The sequence below is a fragment of the Leucoraja erinacea genome, chromosome 5, assembly GCF_028641065.1.
Source record: "Leucoraja erinacea ecotype New England chromosome 5, Leri_hhj_1, whole genome shotgun sequence".
NCBI lineage: Eukaryota > Metazoa > Chordata > Chondrichthyes > Rajiformes > Rajidae > Leucoraja > Leucoraja erinaceus.
The window spans coordinates 42,749,979-42,773,417 of NC_073381.1; the positions used below are offsets into that span (position 1 = coordinate 42,749,979).

The window sequence follows — 23,439 nt, forward strand, 5'->3', positions numbered from 1 at the left end:
TGCTATGTCGTTTCCAGGGAGATGCAATTTGCATTTCATTGTCTCTGTACTGTACATGACAATGACAGAAATAAAATTGAATCTGAATCTGAATCTGAATCTGGTAAAAATTTGAGTGAAGTGTTCCAGATTTGAGCATGGGAAGGTGCTGCTTCTGACTCACATCGGTAACTTCACATTGAGGTTTCGATGTAATGTTCAGTTATCAAGCAGCTAACTACTGTAAATTACCCATCTCGAGGAGCTGTGTTGAAAAGGAGAATGAATCAGTGTAGAAGCACAACATTATTCCATTTCATTCTCTGACTTCCTTCTTTGATCTCATTTCAACCGTTAGCTTGGATCCTCTCATCAGTGGCCAAATGGAGCATCTACACGTGATGCCAGTCACATGGCAGGGGTGAATTCAGATGATGGACTTGTCCTTCAGAACAGTAATACATGTGTGTCCTCTCACCCGAATACAGAAGGGGTTCAGCTTACATACTTGAGCTGTAATAATGGCATTTTCAATGGCAGGCGTTCATACTGATATATGGCATCCTTTCATGGGAAAACATCCAAAGGGTCTTGGCCCATACTCACTGCATGTTTTCAATAAAATCAGTTTTCTAAAACTATAATGCAAACATTTTTCTTGCTAAAGTTTGGAGGTCATTTTCATCAGGTGAGATGAATGGGACATGCATGAGTTGGCAGATCCAGGAATGTTTCAGTTTGTTAGTGTGAATTAAAACTCAAATGTCCATCATAATTCAAGACGGTCACAGCCATTTTGCCATACCATTAAAGTTTCCATTTAGGCAAAATTTAAATATTGGGGGAGCATTTTTGAAATTTTAAGTGTGTCTACTCAAATTATATTAATGTGTTATATAATAGAGAGCTGAACAGCAGAAGTAAAAATTGCAGGTCAAATTTGACTGATTACCTTCAAGTGAATAATTGGATTTTTCTACAAAGTTCAGTGAAGTATCAACAACCAAAAAAATTGCTTGTCCAGTATCAAAATATCAAAGAACTTTTGTTGTGGTTGCTGATACTCAAAATTAACTCGGGCGATGCGGAGAATTCTTCAAGACGTTCAAACCTTTATTTGCAAATCAAGGCTGGAACACTCAAAGAGTAATTCACTTGAGAGCTCGCCCCAGACCAAGAGCTGCTTTTTATGGCATGTTTAACTGTCTGTCCCACCCCCGGTACATTTCCATACTCAATCATTTGCAGACATTCCCTTATCGATAACCAATCACTTGCAAGCATTCCCTTCTTCTTCTTTCGTGTGGCATGCACAGCTTAAAGTTGTAGGACAACTTGTTCTATTTGATCTTCTGTTTGTGCACGTCTAGTTGATTGCATTAGTCGAAACAGGGCGGACCACGTGAAGGTTGCAATCTTCCACCCCAGCATTCCCTTAGCAATAACCTATCACTTGCATTTACTTTTCTCCTTCTTCCCCAGTAATTTTCCATACCGTAATCCACCCTTATTTAATTCACATGACTTTCCCTTCTTGGGCCCCTTATTTCTCTTAGCTAGGGGTTGATACAGGGTTACAAAGGTCATATAATTGCCACAACTGATTTACGCTAAGTGTTGAGCTAGCTTCGAGGAGAGAACCCGAACGCCTTCCCCCCCCACCCCCAATTTATATAAACATAACACACAAAGGCGAGTTCAAATGTCTTGCATAATTCAATTCAATTCAATTCAACTCAACTTTATTGTCATTGCACAAATACGAGTACAGGTACAATGAAATGCAGTTTATCGTCTGGTCATAGTGCAAGATAGTAGAAATAAAAATACAAAATAAAAATACAAATAAAAATAAAAATATGGTTAACAATGTGTGGACTGTGGATGAATTAAACTGGTACATAGGCAATAAATGTATACAAATGTATACAAATGGGAGAGTCTAAAGATAGCTAGCGACGGGACTGTGAGTTCAGCAGTGTAATGGTGTTTATTGAAAAAGCTGTTCCTCAGCCTGCTTGTGCGAGACCTGAGGCTCCTGTACCGCCTCCCTGAGGGCAAATAGTCCATGGTTAGGGTCCTTCCTTGATTTTCTCGGCCCGTCTCAGACACCGTTTTCGGTGGAGGGCATCCATGGCATGGAGCGGGGCACCGATGATGTGCTGAGCGGTTTTCACCACCCGTTGCAGTGCCTTCCTGTCAGCTGTGGTGCAGCTGCTGTACCATACCGTGAAGCAGGTGGTCAGGATGCTTTCGATGGTACAGCGGTAGAAGTTGGACAGGATCTGGGGGGACAGGTGAGCTTTCTTAAGCCTCCTCAGAAAGTAAAGGCGCTGCTGCGCCTTTTTGATCAGTTTGGTGGTATTGAGGGACCAGGACAGATGCTCTGAGATGTGTACCCCGAGGAATTTGTAGTTGGAGACGCGCTCCACCTCAGTCCCGTTTATGTGGATGGGGGTATGTCTGCCACCTCTGATCTTCCTGAAGTCAACCATGATTTCCTTCGTCTTCTTGGAGTTGAGGACGAGGTTATTGTTGGCACACCAGGCTGCCAGGTTCTGGACCTCCTCCCTATACGCTGATTCGTTGTTGTCGCTGATCAGTCCTACCACCGTGGTGTCATCGGCAAATTTTATGATGGCGTTGGAGCCATATTTAGGGATGCAGTCATGGGTGAGGAGGGAGTAGAGGAGAGGGCTGAGCACACAGCCCTGTGGCACGCCAGTGTTCAGTGTTAGAGTGGAGGAGGTGAGGTTGTTGATCCTAACAGACTGTGGTCTGTTGGTGAGGAAATCCAGTGTCCAGTTGCAGAGGGAGGTGGTGATGCCAAGTCCGCTGAGTTTGGTGATCAAGCTGGCGGGGATGACAGTATTAAATGCGGAGCTGAAGTCGATGAACAACAACCTGATGTAGGAGTTGTTGTTGTCCAGGTGGGTCAGGGCAGAGTGTAGGGCCGCAGATATGGCGTCCTCTGTAGACCTGTTGGGCCAGTAGGCAAACTGATGGGGGTCCAGTGTGGGGGGGAGGCTGGCTTTGAGGTGAGCCAAGATCAGCCGCTCAAAGCACTTCGCGATGACGGGGGTGAGTGCCACTGGGCGGAAGTCGTTGAGACTCCCTGAAGCTGACTGTTTGGGCACTGGCACAATGGTTGAGGTCTTGAGACAAGTAGGGACAACACCCTGGGCCAATGACAGATTGAAAATGTCAGTGAAGACCAGGGATAGTTGTCCAGCACATGCCCTGAGCACACGCCCGGGGATGCCATCGGGGCCGGCAGCTTTGTGCTCATTCACTTTGCTCAATGCGCCTTGTACAGCAGAGGTGGAGAGACTGAGGGGTTGTTCGTTTGGGGGTGGGGCAGCTTTGATGGCTGGTGTTTTGTTGTCCTGGTCAAAACGAGCATAGAAGTAGTTTAGCTTGTCAGGAAGGGAGGATAAATGTCTTATCTCAACATAAACAAGCTAATCCAAACATGCAGAGCAAAGCTAAATCCATACATGCTGACCAAAGCTAATACAAAGAATATATAAAGGACAGTATTTAAGTATCTCAAGTATTACAAACACCAAGAATATAAAATAAAGATAATATACTCCTATACTTTCAATGCTGCTTCCAATCAGTGGCGAGTCAGTTAATATCAAATGAGTGAAAACATGATTTAGGTCTCTGGTGATGGGGATTAGATGGGGAGCATTCAGTTTGGGGAGCATTCAGTGTTGCCAACATTTGCATTGCATGTGTTACCTTGTTTTAAGATAGAAGATGGGCTACATCATGAAACAAGGTATTGGCTGCCCTTTTTCTCTACGATTTTCCTAAAACCAGATACCTAAATTAACTTCTGGTTTGAGACATCCATTGTTTCTATTTTCATATATGTTGCCTAACCCGCTGAGTGTGTCCAACATTTTGAGATTTCACACTGCAGATTTCTAGCAAGCCCAGATTTTTCATTGGTATCCAACATTGAGTCCTGAGAAATTTGAACTAGAATGTTCCCACCCATAAAAATTTGAAAGCCTGATAAGTCCAGTCTTAACTCAATTGTTAAATATTGCCATTTAACTGCAGCTGAGCTGCATCATACAGCAAGTTGAAATTGTAGTAGAATTGTACTGATAAAGTTGCTGCAGGCGTTTAGGCAGCTGATCATGCAGTTCAGTGACTAATCTGGTTCTGAACTGTATCACTTGGATTATCTTTGAGAATAAAACAGTTAATCGGATCAGATATTGTTATGATGAGACAGGCACAATAGACAATAGGTGCAGAAGTAGGCCATTCGGCCCTTCGAGCCAGCACCGTCATTCAATATGATCATGGCAGATCATTCCCAATCAGTACCCCGTTCCTGCCTTCTCCCCATATCCCCTGACTCCGCTATTTTTAAGAGCCCTATCTAGGTCTCACTTGAAAGCATCCAGAGAACCTGCCTCCACCGCTCTCTGTGAGAAAAAGTGTTTCCTCGTTTCCGGATATGGATATGGCAACATGGATATTCTACAGGAGCAAAAGATTGGGGGAGACACATCTAGGCAAAGAGGATTATTTGGTGTCCCAGGGTATTAACACGATCATCTGGAGACACGAGAAGTGTGCCTACTGCACAAACTCAGAAAACTGAGATAATCTATATTAGTACCTAGATTTGTGACTGAAGTTGCAAGCTTGTAAGTTATGTATTGTGAATTAAAACTCAACCTTCATATTAATTTTAAATTCTTGGATCATTCATATCAACTTATCAGCAAAGCTGGTTAATGGTGAATTACAGAAACATACATGAACAGCTAACTATTACCTAAATAATTTACAGATATCATCAGCATATTGCAACATGTTTATCATCATCTTGCTAACTTTAAAGCCAAGAGTCTTCCTCTTGCTTTTAAAGTTTTCACTACATCGTGACCCCTCTGTCCTCTCACACGGACTGGAATTGTACAATGGAAAATGCTTGTGTGGCATTAGCTATCAATTTCACTGTTCCCTCCCACAAACAACCCTCACTCCACCTTAAGAAACAGGATTCTTAAATGCAACACTGGCATTTTCACTACATTTATGACAACGAGGGATAGAGGCATCATGAGGGATAGAGGCATCATGAATGACAACATCCACCACTTCTTCGACTTCATCACTTATACTTCTCCAGATCACACACCATTGTACTTTACAACACTCCTTTATTGTTGGAGTAACTCAGCGGGACGGGCAGCATCTCTGGATAGAAGGAATGGGTAACGTTTTGGGTCGAGACCCTTCTTCAGACTCGTATTTCACTTGGGCAGCTTACAACCCAGCAGAATAAATATCGACTTCTCTAACTTCAAGTAACTCTGCCTCTCTCTCCATTCCTCCCCCATCCTAGCTCTGCGACCAGTCTGACTGTCCGCTTGATTAAATCTTTATCTTTGTATGCTTCGTCGTCACCTTACTCTAGCTAACAATGATCTATGCTATATTTTCCTTGATCTCATCCCCTTTGATGTCACATATTCACACCTTACCCTTCTTTATCTCTGTGTCTACCTCTCCCCGACTGTCAGAAAAAGGGACTCAACCCGAAACATCACCCATTTCTTCTATCCAGAGATGCTGCCTGTCCCACTGAGTTACTCCAGCATTTTATGTCTATCTTCAATGTAAACCAGCATCTGCAGTTCCTTCCTACACACTCCTTTATTGTTGCTGGGAGAAAACCTTAAATATTTAATCAAATAGCACACTGTAAGTACCTTAATCATACACTGTAGTATTGAAGAGTTGCTTTCACTTTGGGGATGATTCCTGGAAAGTTCACAAACACACGAGGGCATTCAGGCTTCAAAATCAACGTTGACACCAGGTGTTAGACACAACAAGCTGGAGTAACTCCAGCTTGGAAGGTTGCTTCTCAGACTGGAGGCCTGTGGATAGTGGTGTGCCTCAGGGTTCGGTGCTGGGCCCCAATACTGTTTGTCATCTATATGAATGATTTGGATGAGAACATACATGGCAAGATTAGCAAGTTTGTAGATGATACAAAAGTGGGTGGTTTTGCAGATAGTTAAGATGGTTGTGAATAATTGCAGTAGGATCTTGATCGATTGGCCAAGCGAGCTGAGGAATGGTTGATGAACTTTAATACAGAGAAATGTGAGGTGTTACATTTTGGGAAGTCTAACATGGGTAGTCCCTACAAAGTAAATGGTAAGGCTCTGGGGAGTGTTGTAGAACAGAGGGATCTGGGAGTGCAGGTGCATGGTTCCATGAAGGTGGAGTCGCAGGTAGTTAAAAAGGCTTGAGTATAGAAGTTGGGAGATCATGTTGCAGTTGTACAAAACGTTGATGGGGCCGCATTTAGAGTTCTGGGCACCATGTACATGACAGATATTGTCAAGCTTGAAAAGGTACGAAGAAGTTTTACGAGGATGTTGCCTGGACTGGAGGGACTGAGCAATGGGGAGAGATTGAATAGGCTGGGACTCTATTCCTTGGAGCACAGGAGGATGAGGGGTGGTCTTATAGAAGTGTATAAAATCATGAGATGAATAGATTGGGTAGATGCACAGTCTCTTGCCCAGAGTAGGTGAATCGGGGACCAGAGGACGTAGGTTTAAGGTGAAGGGAAAAAGATTTAATAGGATTCTGAGGGGTAACTTTTTCCACACAAAGGATGGTGGGTGTATGGAACAAACTGCCAGGAGGTAATTGAGGCAAGAACTATCCCAATGTTTAAGAAACAGACAGGTACATGGATAGGACAGGTTTGAAAGGATTTACCCCAAAAAAGGATAGGTGGGACTAGTGTAGCTGGGACGTGGGGGCAAATTGGGCTGAAGGTCCTGTTTCCACCCTGTATCACTCTACTACTCAGCGGGTCAGGCAGCATCTCTAGAGAAAAGGAATATGTGATGTTTCGGGTCGAGACCCTTCTTCAGACCAAGTCAGGGAAAAGGGAAACAAGGGAGGGGGGGGTGGGAGATGGGATCTTGTACAGGACAGCCACGTGTGAGGCTAGAAGTTGGAATTGAATTGAATTGAATACATTTTATCAGCCAAATATGTATACATACAAGGAATTTGCCTTGTTGCTTTCAAGTAAGTAACAACACCATGTACAGTAGACAATTAAAAATAAAACATTATAATTTAAACATGTGAAGAATGAAATAAAATACCAGAGTACAAATAGGCTACAGACTTTTGACTGTTGAGTAAAGCTACTGCTCATGGAAAAAAAGCTGTTTTATGTCCAGCTGTGGGGGTGAAGCGAGACCAGGCAGGTTGAGTAAAGTAATTTTTATTCACAGAAAAAACGGAACTAAAACTCGTGAAAACCGCGTGCCTGACTTAGCTAACAAACACAGGTCCTGTCGCTGGGAGGAGCGCTGAACAACTGGCTAAAAGCCCGCGAACGAACCACCGCGGTCACGTGACCAAGCTGACCAATGACAAGGGCTCTGACCGCCACCCCACCACTAGGTGCCGCTATAGGACCATCCACCCAGAACCAGAGGAAAGGAAACGAGCGGGAGTTCGAATCAGGCGGCCAGACCAAGTGTAGACAGGGGGAACTGGCATAACAGGTGCAACAGGCACGACGAGCGGAACAGGTACAACAGGCGGAACAGTCACAACAGGCGGAACAGGCACAACAGGTGCAAGCGGCGAAAGCGGGCCGGCAAGCGGACGACCTCGACGCCGGGGTTAGGCCATCGCCACCGGGCTATCGACATCCAGATAGGCAGGCATGAGCCGGGCCACCGAAACGATCTCCTCATGACCCCCGACATACAAAACAAAAGTCGCGATGCCGGTCCACAACACCCGGAAAGGACCCTCATAAGGCTGGTGCGAGTCCCTGTGGACAAAAACAAAAAGGCAGTCCTTGAGCGCAGGCGGAATGTAAGAAGGTGCAACAACATGGCGAGAGGTTGGAACAGGAGCCAGTCCACCCACTTTCTCCCGAAAGTGCGCCAACACAGACGAAGTGGGTTCCTGCGGCCCCCGAGCCACAGGAAAGAAATCACCAGGCACCCGCAGCGGGGAGCCGTACACCAGCTCCGCAGAAGACATGATCAAATCCGCCTTGGGGTACTTGACTTGATTGTTCTTATTCTGAAGTTGTACTGTATGCACCAAACCTTTAATATCAGGCATGATCTCCAGTATCCTTCCCATCAACCAAGAACCTCGTGGTGCAGTAGAATCAACCACCAAAACGATATCACCTGGAATAAAATGTCTTCTTACTTTCAACCATCGTTGTCGTTCTTGGATTAGAGGCAAATATTCCTGTGTCCACCTTTTCCAAAAAAGATCTGCCATATATTGTAGGTACACAAGAATGCTGGAGAAACTCAGCGGGTGCAGCAGCATCTATGGAGCGAAGGAAATAGGCGACGTTTCGGGCCGAAACCCATATATTGTACCTGTCTCCATCTGCGTCTCATATACAAATCTTCCTTCACAAAGAGCCCAGGTGGTAGCGTTGGATTGGTTTTCAACAAAAGAATATGATTTGGTGTAAATGCTTCCAGGTCACTTGGATCATCAGAACTCCTTGTAATGGGTTGATCATTTAAAATTGCTTCAATTAAACAAAATGAAGTTTACAATCCTTCATCGTCCAGAACTTGTTGTTTAAGGACAGAGCGTAGCACATTTCGAACCATGCGAATCAATTGTTCTCAATCCCACTGGAAAATTAAAATTCCATTTTATTCCATTCTGATGCATAACACTCTTGATCATATTCTGATTTAAGCTTGTGCTTCTCTCAATTCTCTTTCCGCTCCAACAAAATTCGTACCATTATCTGATCTTAATGACGAAACTTGACCTCGTCGAAAGATGAATCTTTTTTTTTGAAAATAGGTGCAGGAGGCCAATCGGCCCTTCGAGCCAACACTGCCATTCATTGTGATCATGGCTGATCGTCCCTAATCAATAACCCGTGCCTGCCTTCTCCCCATATCCCTTGATTCCACTAGCCCATAGAGCTCTATCTAACTCTCTCGTAAACCCATCAAGTGACTTGGCCTCCACTGCCCTCTGTGGCAGGGAATTCCACAAATTCACAACTCTTTGGGTGAAAAAGGTTTTTCTCACCTCAGTCCTAAATGGCCTCCCCTTTATTCTATGACTGTGACCCCTGGTCCTGGACTCGCCCAACATTGGGAACATTTTTCCTGCATCTAGCTTGTCCATTCCTTTTATAAGTTTCTATAAGATCCCCCATCCAGTGAATACAAGCCTAGTCTTTTCAATCTTTCCTCATAGGACAGTCCCGCCATGCCAGGGATCAATCTCGTGAACCTACGCTGCACTGCCTCAATCACAAAGTTGTCCTTCCTCAAATTAGGAGACCAAAACTGTACACAATACTCCAGATGTGGTCTCACCAGAGCCCTATACAACTGCAGAAGAAACTCTTTACTCCTATGCTGAAATCCTCTTGTTATGAAGGCCAACATTCCATTAGCTTTCTTCACTGCCGGCTGTACCTGCAAGCCACCTTTCAGTGACTGGTGTACAAGGACACCCAGGTCTCGCTGTACCTCCCCCTTACCTAACCATACCCCATCGAGATAATAATCTGCCCCTTTGTTTTTGCCACCAAAGTGGATAACCTCACATTTATCTATATTATACCGCATCTGTCACGCATCTGCCCACTCACTCAAGCTGTCCAGGTCACCCTGCAACCTCCCAACATCCTCTTCACAGCTCACACTGCCACCCAGCTTTGTGTCATCAGCAAACTTGCTAGTGTTGCTCCTAATTCCCTCTTCCAAATCATTAATATATATGGTAAACAGTTGCGGCCCCAACACCGAGCCTTGCGGCACTCCACTCGCCACTGCCTGCCATTCTGAAAAGGACCCGTTCACTGCTACTCGTTGCTTCCGGTCTGCCAACCAATTTTCTATCCACGTCAACACCCTATCCCCAATACCATGTGCTCTAATTTTAGTCACCAGTCTCCCGTGCGGGACCTTATCAAAGGCTTTCTGAAATTCTAGATACACTACAACCACTGGCACCTCTTCATCCATTTTACTTGTCACATCCTCATAAAATTCCAGAAGATTAGTCAAGCATGATTTTCCTTTCATAAATCCATGTTGACTTGGACTAATCCTTTTACTGCTATCCAAATGCCCCATTATTACCTCTTTAATAATTGACCAGCATCCTACCCACCACCAAAGTTAGGCTAATTGGTCTGTAATTCCCCGTTTTCTCTCTCGCTCCTTTCTTGAAAAGTGGGATAACATTGGCTATCCTCCAATCCACAGGAACTGATCCTGAATCAATCGAACATTGGAAAATAATCATCAATGCGTCCACTATTTCTAGAGCCACCTCCCTGAGGACCCTGGGATGCAGACCATCAGGCCCAGGGGATTTATCATCCTTCAGTCCCATTAGCCTACCCAATACTATTTCTCACCTAATGAAAATGTCTTTTAGTTCCTCTACCCCCTTAGATCATCTGTCCTGCAGTACATCTGGTAGACTGTTTGTGTCTTACTTAGTGTCTTCCTTAGTTCAACTCTTCTGCCATTTCCTTGTTACCTATAATAATTTCACCCGTGTCTGCCTTCAAGGGACCCACATTTGACTTTGCTACTCTTTTTCCCTTAACATATCTAAAGAAGATTTTACTGTCCTTCTTTATATTCCTGGCCAGCTTCCCTTCGTACTTCATCTTTTCAGCCCGTATTGCCCGTTTTGTTTCCTTCTGTTGTCCTATGAAAGTTTCCCAATCCTCTGGCTTCTGGCACATCTTTTCTTTTAGTTTCATTCTATCCCTAACTTCTCATGTCAGCCCAAGTTGCCTCCTATTCCCCTTAGAATCTTTCTTCCTTTTTGGAATTAAATGATCCTGCATCTTCCAGATTATGCCCAGAAATTCCTGCCATTGCTTTTCCACTGTCATTCCTGCTAGGATCCCTTTCCAGTCTACCTTGGCCAGCTCCTCTCTCATGCCTTCATAGTCCCCTTTGTTCAACTGCATCACTGACATTTCCGATTTAATCTTCTCCTTCTCAAATTGCAGAAGAAAACTAATTATGTTCACTACCTCCAAGTAGTTCTCTTATAATTTCTGGTTCATTGGACAAAACTAAATCCAGAATTGCCTTTCTCTGGCCGGCTCCATTACAAACTGCTCTAAGAATCCATCTGGGGGCACTCTACAAACTCTCTTTCTTGGGGTCCTGAACCAACCTGATTTTCCCAGTCTACCTGCATATTGATATCTCCCATCACCAGTGGCATTACCTTGTTACATGCCAGTTTTAACTCCTGCTGCAACTTACACCCTACATCCAGGCTACTATTTGGGGGTCTGTAGATAACATCAGTGTCTTCTTGCCTTTACAATCCTCAACTCAATCCACGGTGACTCTACCTCGTCAGTCACTATGTCTTCCTTCGCAAGGGACTGAATCCCATCCCTCACCAGCAGAGCTACCTCCCCACCCCCCCTCCTCTGCCCAATGAATGGAAGATAAGCAAAAAAGTAATGATGATCAAGGAATTGGTCCATTGTTGGTTTTGGGCTAGGTGATAACGTGTTATACAATGTAACTCAATAGAACGACAGTGAAACTGGTTGACAACTAGGGTTGGGGGGAGGATGGAGAGAGAGGGGATGCAAGGGTTACTTGAAGTTAGAGAAATCAATATTCATACTGCTGGGTTGTAAGCTGCCCAAGTGAAATACAGTAAGAGGTGTATAAGTGCTGTCTGTATGGAGTTTGTACATTCTCTTCTGGTGCGCACCAGGAGACCAGTCAAAGCTGATCTAACGAGTGCGACTGGAATAGTTTTATATTGTCAGATAACAAGATTACACAGAAACCTGATTAACAGTTAAATAAGGTTTTGATTACAGATTGGAATGCTATTTGAATACTGAACACAATGTTCTAACAGAATGGAATTACAAAATGGAGCTCAGTTGACAAGATTACACAGAAATTTGATTAATAGTAAAATGATGTATTGATTACAGAATGGAGCTTACAGACTTAATTAGGTAACAAACAGAATAACATTTGTATCCACAAGTCATTGGCTGTAGACCCAATATTCTAATAAAATGATGGGTGCACGCTATAAGCAATGAAGTTCCACATCCCTATTTACTAGTTATTAGCCCTCATTATTCTGTCCCTACGACACTTCCTCCCAAAAAACTCAATTGAACTAGTGGGACAGATGTCCTCTGCACAAAAGATAATTAAAAGCTGGTATATTTTAAATGGTGTATTAAAGATTTAGTGTACAAAACTTTAGTTTGCCATTAGATCAGTTAACCTTCGAGAGGTAGCAGGACAAGTGTCTACATGGGGGGAGGTGGGGGAGAAATGGACACAACACTTTGCTGCTTTGGTTTGATATGCTCGGGTGTTGTAGAAAAGGCAGAAAGTCAAGAACACCAAAATAGGAATTGTATTGGACATGCACATGGAGCTATGCATTGGCATTGGATTGTTAGAACATTCGGGTTCAATGTTTGAGGGAGTTGATGTAAATGATATTGAAAGGAAAGAGCAATGCGCGAGGAAAAAAATAAAATAAAAATAGACCATCAGTAGCAATGGCCTGAAATGGAAATAGTGTGGACAGCTGTTTACCGAGAATGGACGAAAGGAAACAGAAAGAGGATCTCAAAGATAAGTTGTTTATTGTGGAGCACCAGCTAAAAACATTGGCAGCAAATTACGTCTGCTGTTTGTCAGCTTTACTACAACTAAAATACCAAACCACATTTCCGAGGTATTTAAACTTCATACTTTCAAAGCCTACTTTGAAGCTTAAACTGTAGTATAAGAATGTTATATATATTTAGTGTTAAAACAATTGTTAAAATAACCTGCAATATGCTAAAAACATAGACTATTTGCATTTTAATTGTACCAATATCTTGTTTCTGTTTTTTTTTTAATATAAAGAAATCTCACAAACGAGTATACATTCCAAAACAAGTTTAATACTGTTTTACATAAATATCACAAACATATGTATGCACACACACACACACACAAATACAATGAAATAACTATAAAAAGCTTAGTTATCACAAGTAAAATTAAACGTTTTTTTTTAAATCAAAATGTTTTCTTTCTTAACAATGACAACAATATTTTAGTTTTCTAAACAAACTACAGAGTGCCAAAGGCGTAATTCTCCACAGCATTACAGTACAAAAACGCAAATCTGCACATCCCATTTTTTAATCACTACGCAAAATCCTAGTTGAGTGGTTTTCCATGTTTTCTTCAAAGCAACTAAAGGAACAGAAATTTGCTCAAACAATACATGGTTTAAATAACCTGGTTCCTAAAATCCAACATGGCTAAAATATAGCTGTAGCTATGAGAGACCACTGACAAAAACATTGGAAATGGTGCATTTTTGAAGTATTGCTAAAAATTTGAAAATTAACAAACTGGTTCCAAGTGGAAAATGTCATAACAAAAACACAAATGGTTTAGTCTGAAATCTAAAGTAGTATTATGTGATACATAGTAGCTCATAACATTTGCCTAAAATTGTTAAGCTTATAGTGCAGAGTTAACATTAAGATTTTGCAGTCACTGTAAAAATTCCCCTTGGTTGAAACAAATTGAAGCAACCACTAACGAATGTTGATTATAGACCTTAAAATTGGTTAAAAAATCAACTTTAAATCCATTGTACAGGATAAAATTAAATAATTTGCAGTCAAAGTGTTGAGAGATGAACTATCATGAAATAAGATGCTAGGTTTTGTACTTTGCAGGAAAAAATGTAAAAGCAAATTATTGGTTAGAGACAATAAAATGTAGTAGTACAACATAATTGGGTCTTAGTTCATAACAGAGAGTTAGTATGCAGGTAGAACTACTCAGGAAGGTTATTGAATATTGGCCTTGATTACGAGGGGTAAGCAGTACAAAAGTTGGGAATTTTGATGCAACCTCTCAGGGCTGGTGCAAACCATATAAGGAATATGTTGTACAGTTTTGGTCTCCATATTACAGAAAGGGTATCCTTGAATCAGAAGCAAAGCAAAGTTTATTAGGTTGTATACTGGGATGAAGGGCTTGACATATGAACAACTATAAAACAAGGTAGGCCTATTTATTGGGATATTGAAGTTTCAGAGATGATTTTACTGAAACATAAAATCCTCAAGGTTTTTTTTTTAAATGGTAGATGTTTAAACATTGTTTCTTCTAGTATTACTTAGAAATAGGGGATAAAGCTTCAGAATAACTAGGTGTTTATTAATGACAAGGCAAATGAAGTATTTTTTTTGCTCAGAGCATGCAAAAGAGGGGAAATTAGTTTAATTTGCATTATACTTTCATAATGGCCTAATTTGTAGAACACTTACAACAGAAACTGCAACTGTTAATCTCCATTCATTTTAGTCCACATATACCACATTCTTATGTCAATTATAGTGTTCACAAATAATAAGTGCAGAAATAATAAAATAAGATATTGAGAACATAAATTAGGTCACATTTTAGTTTTACTAATATATTTAAACATATATATAGAAAATCTTTTTCAATATTATGTCCAGGTGTTTCTCCAATTTGACACATAGTTTTGAATCCAAAATTTCTGGTTTCATAATAATCATTACTGATATCCTGAAACAATCTACAAATTAGGCCATCATGAAAGTATAATGCAAATTAAAACTTAAACTTAATTTCCTCTCTTTTGCATGCTTTTTGTTGAAATCTTTCACCTTAAGGTGTTTAATGTTGATATAAAGTTAATATTTCTTGCAAAGAGGGTGAAAATGATTTTAAAAAAGTAGACATTGTAAAAATTACAGGTTGTTTTTCAATTCGTTTTGTTGTTGGCTAATTATCTAAGTATGCCTAAATAGATTTACATACTTTTTTCATCACCAGGTTTTACAAGTCATGTCAATCACATAAACTAACCTTCATCCAGAAAGTTCTGATGTACTGTTTTGAGTAAAAGTTAAGGACTGCATTGAAAACGTTTTTTTGTCATTGTATGAAGAGATATCATTATTTGAGAAAATCCGTTTTGGTATTTGGGATGTGGCTTCATCTTTGCTTTAGCACCTGTGTCCCATTTCCTATTACAATGATGAATTATATTAGCACCTTTTGAAGTTCCTGAGCAGACCAAATAAATTATGTGCTTTTAACAAGATTTAAATATAGTTCTTAAACCTGTTCAATTGTGTTATAAGTAACTTGAACCAAGGTTGATTTTAAAAGTAAAAAAAGACAAAATGCAAGAGTTAATCAGCAGGTCAGGCAGCATCTCCAGGGAACATGGAGAGAGGTGATGTGTTGAGCCATGAACCTGCTTGAAAAACTTGCTTTTAGAATTGATCCTTTGTACAATTCCTTTGTACCATTCTAACAACTGTAATGCATTACATATTAATTTGTGTGTCAATAGTTGTCATCAAAGGGTTTGATTTTCAAGTCCTCAACTATTCAATGCAAACTGGCAAGGTGTAGTTGAATGCAATATTTGAACAAGTCTGAGGTATTAACATGATTTTAACTGGATTATATCAGATCAGAGATTTAATAAGATAGTTTGACACTGTGAACAAGGAAACACTATCTGCATAGGTTGGGCAGTTAAAGTTGAGCTACCAATTTAGAATGGTTACTGAGAGTTAGAAGACAAACTGAGAAATGTGTTTTTCTAATAGATTTGGGTTGCATTCCTGGAAAACCGTTCTTATTGCAATTTTCGATAACAGGTAGCCAAGTCATCTGCAGATACATCAAGAAACAAGTTTAAAACGTGTTTATTTATTTACTTATCATAAATCACACAAGGGTGAAATTCACATCATTATCATTATTTAATTTTCTGGCCATGCAACAGGAATGTTTATTAAAAGTTCCACAAAAAAAAATTCACCGGTGATTTGTGAATTCTCCAAGGGGAAATTACTATAACCTGAATGGCTATTATGCAGAAATTAGGAAAGCTAAAAGCCAATCACTTTTGGAAACAGAAAAAGACACAAAATGCTGGAGTCACTCTGCATCCTGAAATACAGACTGAAGGGTCCGAACCAAAAATGTTACCTATCCATGTTCTCCAGAGATGCTATCTGACTTGCTAAGTTACGTCTTCTTTTTTGTTGCAAACCAGCACCTGCAGTTCCTCGTGTCTCCACTTTTGGAACCACAATTGATTTAAAAAATATATACTTCCTTAAAACCATGAGTGTTTAACATCATATTTTTCTTACTTTATTTAATACATTATCAAATCTATAAAAATGTTAAAAGGACAAAGTAGGAAACCATTTTTCTATTTTGGGAGAGTTTACAGCTAAAGCTATTTGTGAAATTGTACCTGGAATTGGAAGCTGTGAATTTTCAGGAATTCCTATTAACTCATAGAAGAGCGGCTTGGGGGAAGAGTAGGATGAAATTGGAAGACCAGGTTCAAATTGAAAGTGAAGATGGGGACTCAGGGGAAAAAAAATATATATTGGAGAATGGTGGATTGGAATATAAGAAATGGAGAGAAATAAGGATGAAAATGAGGCAAGATGGAAATATTTTCAAATCAAAATATATACTCAAACTTTATAGATCAATAATTTGCAGGAACCCATGACTCAAGTACATAATTTCACAAAAAGAGCAGGATTCGTAGCCCTTGAGTAAATATTAAAACATTAATGTTTAAAAATCTAATTAACCAAGATAACTGGATGAAAGTATATTACTCCTAAATGTATCCTTCTCAGTTTTTTTCTTAGTGCACGCAAGGATTCCAACTATAGAACAAAGTTGTCCTCGGGCCTCCACCATTACTGTGAGAATGTTTAGGGAAATCTCATAATGATTCTGCTCTTGGCTTGCAGACTGATTGAAAGTCAATTTTAAAGAGGTTATTTTTGTTATTGTTATAGCAGGACACTTTTTCTTTTAAACATCTTGGCAGCACGTGATTTCTCTATTGGAATATGGGCACAAATCCTTGAAACATCATTCTTTGGTTACATAATCATTCATTTCAGATCAAACAAAGTATGTTTTCTTAATGGAGAGAGGCTAGCTGCTGCACAGGAGTAAAGGGATTTAGAAGTATGCAAATAAATTACTGTTAAAAAAACATAATACAAATGAAAATCAAAATAGTTTTTGGAAAGTTGATCTTTACTTCTAAGATGCAGAGAAGACAGTTTGACTTTGAAAGGGATGCAATGTAAATTCATGAAAGTTATGATAGAGCTTAGTTATGTTGGAGCACAATTATCTCATTCAATAGAAAACAATGAATAGTTTTCTAAATTATGAAATAGTGAGAATAATGTTAAGGAACCTGGGACACAATTTAATTAAAGATAACACTAAATGTTATACCCTTCATCCTGTATCTGTACATTGGGGATGGCTTAATTTTATCATGTATAGGGTGATTTCACGAAAGGTCACCGGAGCGTAGATCCGCACCCACGTGACCGAAAATCTCAATTGGAGTACGTTATACATCGGTACATGTTAGTGAATGGGAAAACACGCACTTTCCCACCCGTTAAAAACATGGAAAACGGCCGATATTTGAGCTGAAATTTTCTGTGCTAGTCGGGGTGACCGTGAAGCACAGCGACCTAAATTTTCAGACAAAAAAAAAAGATAGAAAGTAAGGTAATTACAAGAGGGAACTGAAGGTGGAAAAACAGCGGAAGTGCTTAGCAGACATTTGCCGTGGAGATTTAAAGATCCAAAATATCGGGAATTATCGCGTTTGCTCGCTGAATTTCATCAAAAGTAAATTAATAATGCCTTACTTTTGATGAAATTCAGCGAGCAAACGCGATAATTCCCGATATTTTGGATCTTTAAATCTCCACGTAATAATTTCTTCCTATAATGTCATAGGGTTTGGTGAGTCAACATCTGGAATATTGTGTACAAATTTGTCTCCTTCTCTCCAATCAAAGGATATTTGTGCTTTGGAGGGAATGCAGCATAGATTAGCTAAACCAGTTCCTGGAATGATAGATCTACTACACAAGGACAGTTTGAGTAGGTTAGAACTCGGTTCCCTTGCATTCAGAAGAATGAGATGCGAGATCTAATTGAAACTTACAAAATGATTGGAGTGCTTGACTAGGAAGATGGAGGATTTTTCCTCTGTCTGAAGTGCCTGGAATAAAGATCAGTATCAAAATAATGGATAGGCCATTTAGCACTCAGAAATAAACATTTCTTCAGGATGGTTAAGCACTGGAATTCTCTACCTCAGAAAGCTGTGGAGACTAATTTGTTGATTGCATTTAGAACTGTGCTGCAAAATGCTCAAATTTCCCTTTATATTCTGCCCCTCTTTATATTAAATCAGGTATTCAACATTAATGTTTTTGTGATAAACAAGTCTCACTATTTTTTTTGTTTTTTAATAACAATGGAAATAAACATACCACAAATATGCAATCAGAGGGATGACCACTTCATGGGTAAACAAAGCATGGCATTATTAACCAACACTGATTTTAACATTTTCCTGGAAGCCAACAAAAACAGGGCCTAGACATCATATTTTGAAGAAATAAGAACATTTCAATTGTATCAAAAATCCCACAATGGTAAAGAATCATTTCTAAGTGCAGGAAGTGACAAATAGGCGATTCTCAATGAATCCCCAAAAGACGAATAGCCCTTAATTAACATGGGAAAAGCACAATGTTAAAATCAAACAATTTAAAGGATTAGGTGCTACAATAAAAAATGTGAACATTAATTTTTCATGCATGTAAATAATAATGCTAAATAGTAATTCAGCTATTTCTAAGCTAACTGTCTCTTTCCTGCTTGAGCTGAAAATCAAGGGATAGTAAACACCTGGAGGGATAACTCCTTGAAAAGGCTGCAAATTTGAAATGACTATAATTCAACATATGCTGTGTCTTAATTAAGTCTCCAGCCTATAGCTACATTGTGGATTTCAGCGAAAAAAAAGTGCTTCTTTGGAACTTTCATGAAAAGACCTTTGCCTCTTATTATCTGTGACTTGCATTTAAAATATCTAGAAAAACAGGTGGAGTGTCCATATTTTATTAATATTCACATTGCTTGTGGATACCTTTAATGGGTATAAAGAGGGCTGAACTACGAACACACTATAACAACTAATCTGAAGGTGAATGTTAGTTATCCAGGCACTTCAGACTAGTCTCTGGCAAGCAGCTGTTCATTTCTCTTCACAACACAATTTCACGTTTTGGAAACTTTTCAAATTGATTTTGAAGCTATAGAACAAGTGGATTTGGATTAAGCACACATCAACTGTTCTATTTTATAAATTTAATGACTATCTGCATCAATTCTTAAGGCCATTGTTCCATTTTAGAAGATAGGAAAGCTTCATGCCCTTAACCAGAACTACAATGGTTAGGTAAAAATGACCCTGCTAATCTTAAGGTAGACTGAAAATGCTGGAGCAACTCAGCAGGAGAGGCAGCATCTCTGGAGAGAAGGAATGGGTGACGTTTCAGGTCGTAACCCTTCTTCAGAGCTAATCTTAAGGCTTGTTGAAACCATAAAAAAGGTTCCACCAAATTATATTGCTTTATCATTTTTATTCAGATAATGTCATTAAGATATTGTTTCTTAATTGGATTCAAGCTCCATTTATTGAAGTCTTTTCATACATTCATAAAACAAACATTCCCCTTGTGATTTCATAGTTAGAAGTCACAAGGTGAATACAAAAATTACAGCTTTTCTTCTATTCTAATTTTCTTCTGCATGCTCAGGAAACAATCTTATCCATTCCTAGTAATTTCCCCAAAAGTAAACTGAATGGAATCAGGTTAATACAAACACGCCTGATAAGTCAACACAAATTGTGGCAGAACATGGTTATCTAAAAAATTATTCAAACACTTAAAAGACAAAATATTGTTCTTGTTTATTTTTATTTTTTTTTAAAAGGCAGTTTGAATTTTGTCTTCAGTTTAAATGACCAAATTTATTTGCTGAAAATCTACTGTATTTCAACATTTCAGCCAAATCTGAGAAATACTGACATTGCATATATGTTTGATTAAAAAAACTTTCTTCAGGGTTTAGCAGATATCATGTAATCTGATAACTGAGACTTAATGGATTTTAATAGTCTATTCTGGCACTGTACCTTTCCATTGACTATTCTAACTTCAAGATTTAAAAAACTTGCATTTTTGGTGCAACTTGGTAACTTCTCTTAAATACCATTGTGAAAAATGTCACTTAGTTAAATGCTTGAAGTAAAGCAGGGAAAACATGGTTTCTCTGCTTTGTTCACATATGGCAGATCAATTATAACACGGCAGCAATGCTGTAATGAAACTAGTTTTCCTTACAGTTGGCACAACACATACAAAACCTATGCTGTCCATGTCAGCAGCACATTAAGGCTATATGATCATCAGCTCAGTGATAATAAATTTTCAGTGGAACAAATAAAATACTTTTAGCAGCCTGAATTTAAGATCAAATTATTTATAAATAATAAATAATGTATATTAAAATTATGGTAAATTTTATCCATGTTGACAAAATCTTATGGTAATCATCAGTGCTTATTACAGACAACATATTTACAGGCCTCACTACATGCCTAATTTTGTCTTCCCCACTATGTCACAATATCCTAAAACTTCACTTACTAATAAAAGTTAATTCTGGACACTGAAGTAAATTCATTCCTTAATTACACAAAAATTCTAGCTCACAATCATTGCATTTGTCATTTGTCTGACCAAATTACAACAATTCTGCTCAGCTTTGGATAATAGTGTATTGTTATAATGAAAAATAAAAAACATGGGATTTCTTTAAAGCATATATTCCCGCAGTAGGAAAGGTGACCTTAAATTTTGATTAAATCATAAACTTGTACTTTACAAAATAAAGACCATAAATTAAAAAAAATAAATTAAAATGACCATTTGATTTTTTTAAACCTAGCAACAAGCGGTATTGATAACATCTCAGTCATTTGCCACAATCCTTACTTTGACACAAGTCAAAAGAACCATTTCACATTATTATAATTGCAATAAACATTACATGCACATTTATGAAATATTTAAGCCAAATGATAACTTTCAGCATTGCTCAAATGCAAATCAATTTAAAACAGATGTTATGGCACAAATAAGAAAGTTACTTTCCCCAATTTTTAGCTTGCTTCATTAAAGCATATTATTAATTTTTCCATTAATGCGAATGATTAACTTTATAGTCTGCTGCAATGTCTTTCCCTGGAAAGAGCAAAATAATCGAAACTCAAAATATACCAAAGATGCAAGTATATAGTTCATTTAGGAAAAATGGCCTAATATATTGTTAATATCATTAAAAAAAAATCAAATACAACCAAGTTCAACCTCAGAACACTGCTTGGAATTACATTTTTTTCCAATAGATCTTTTTATCAACAGGAGTCTGCTGCATGCAATCTTCGAAACTAAAATAGGAAAATGGACTGAGTAGACGAATGTCAAGGTAAAAACTTTTTAATGCTATAAATGCTTATTAACTGCAATCTCTAATTTAAGGTACAAATTTTTAACAAAATCTGTGAAATTCCAAGCAAACCGGGCCTTTTATGCAATAAAAGTATAACAGTTAATTTTAATTTTGCTTTAGAATGCACATTAATTTGTGCACTTTTTATAATTGAGGCAAACATGTAAAACACATGTAGCTTAATTATAATAGATTAAATTATTTAAGGGGTATGTGTGGTTGTAGGTCGGGCACCACTATTTAAATTTAGATGAAAAGCTTTCACAAATTTCACATTTCTTGAAATAACCACTGAGCTTTGAAAGTCATATTTCATAACTTCCAAGGTATTATACATGAAAAGAGTTACAGAATTGTGTGCGCTATGGAATAATTGGTGGAACCAATGGTGTCATCAATGTAAATACATTCTTTCTACTTCAAGAAGACAATCAAAGAGCAACCATCAATTAGTTACTTCAAGAATTTGTGTACAGTATAATCACACTGTCAACTTGGAAACCACACAGATAGCTTAGTTGCATGGAATATTACAGCACAGTAATAGCCCATTATCATTACGTTGATTTTCATGTTTCAGGTAAATCTCCAATTTCATTTCTCCTCCGTACAATTCCTCTTCAGTGCATGTGTGAGGTAATGAATTTCAAGTTTTCACCAAATAAAGATATTCTTCGCAAATGCCTTGTTGGATTATACATTCACAATATGTAAAGCACGGATCCTTTAAGGTGATGAAGTCACATAAACCACAATTCTGGAAAATAACTGAAAATTCTCTAGTTATATTTGATTTTGCTCAAAATGGCCACAAAATACTTAAGATGTACCTTCTAAAAAAGAGAATAGTAATTCCAAATAAACTAAGTAGTGACATCTATGCAACAAATAAGTAGCATACATTATATGTAATTAACATTTAGGAACCTACTATGACATTTTCTATTTGTTTCCTAAAATGATGATCAAACGGCCCAAAATCGATATATGTAAATACAATTATCAGTTTAAATAGTCAATTTCAAATTGAGAGCAGCATATACTGTTGGTATTTAAAAAAACCCGAGTGTGCACCAACTTAAATTACACTATGATTTATGTTGAGACATTAAATATTAATACACTTTAAAATATTGCCTTCAAAGTATTCAACAATTTTTGGAAGTAACGAATTATGGAACCTGTACAGGATATGAAGTACGATTGCATCATGCACACACAAAACATTTCGCTTGTGCACAATTTATTACAGCAGAATTATGAACTTTCTGCACAGCAGCAGAGCTGAAAATACGGTCAATGGATCTGTGAATTTTATAACAGACAATTTTCAGGTGTTACCGAATTCCTGCAGTGATGATCTAATATTCTCACGCATCTTGCAAAAGCCTTAAAACAACAAAAAAGATTGCATGTTTGTTCATTCCTAAGATGTCAATACTGCGTTACTGAGGTTGTTGTAGATGTTCCCAGTGTGTAGCGAGTTTATTCATTTGTATTCTGGTTTCACTTGTTGGTTTCAGTTGGCAGCATGCAATTCTTTTACCAAATGCCATTAGAATGACCACCAGGTGGAGCCAGAACTCTAGATACAGGGCGCTTTGGCAGGTGATCATCAACTTGGGATCCTGCAAAGAACAAAGAAATGCAAAAAGTTACCTTTGGCAATAAATGCAAAAGTAAAATATCATCACATTTTTCCACAAAATATTAATATGGAAACACTATATAACACCGAATCATGTATAAATAAAATGTTATAATCCATAGAATCATACTCCACATGGAATAATGGTAAAACTAGTCAAAGAAAATTAGAGTAATTAATTTTGGAAAATCCGTTTTACGTCGTAATAATGTAATAATTCCAGGGGTAACAATAGTCAAGCAGAAGCGATACAATTGCACCAGAAAATTC

General features: G+C 38.6%; 1 protein-coding gene across 1 annotated transcript in view; it reads right to left on the reverse strand.

Annotated features, from left to right (window-relative positions):
• Positions 1 to 12,956: 12,956 nt before the first annotated feature.
• dpysl5b (dihydropyrimidinase like 5b) overlaps positions 12,957 to 23,439 on the reverse strand; it is a 62,933-nt gene continuing 52,450 nt past the window's right edge. Inside the window, exon 12 of the mRNA XM_055635439.1 lies at positions 12,957 to 23,149. Coding sequence (XP_055491414.1) covers positions 23,064 to 23,149 — 86 coding nt within the window. The 3' untranslated portion in view covers positions 12,957 to 23,063. The remainder of the gene's footprint in view (positions 23,150 to 23,439) is intronic.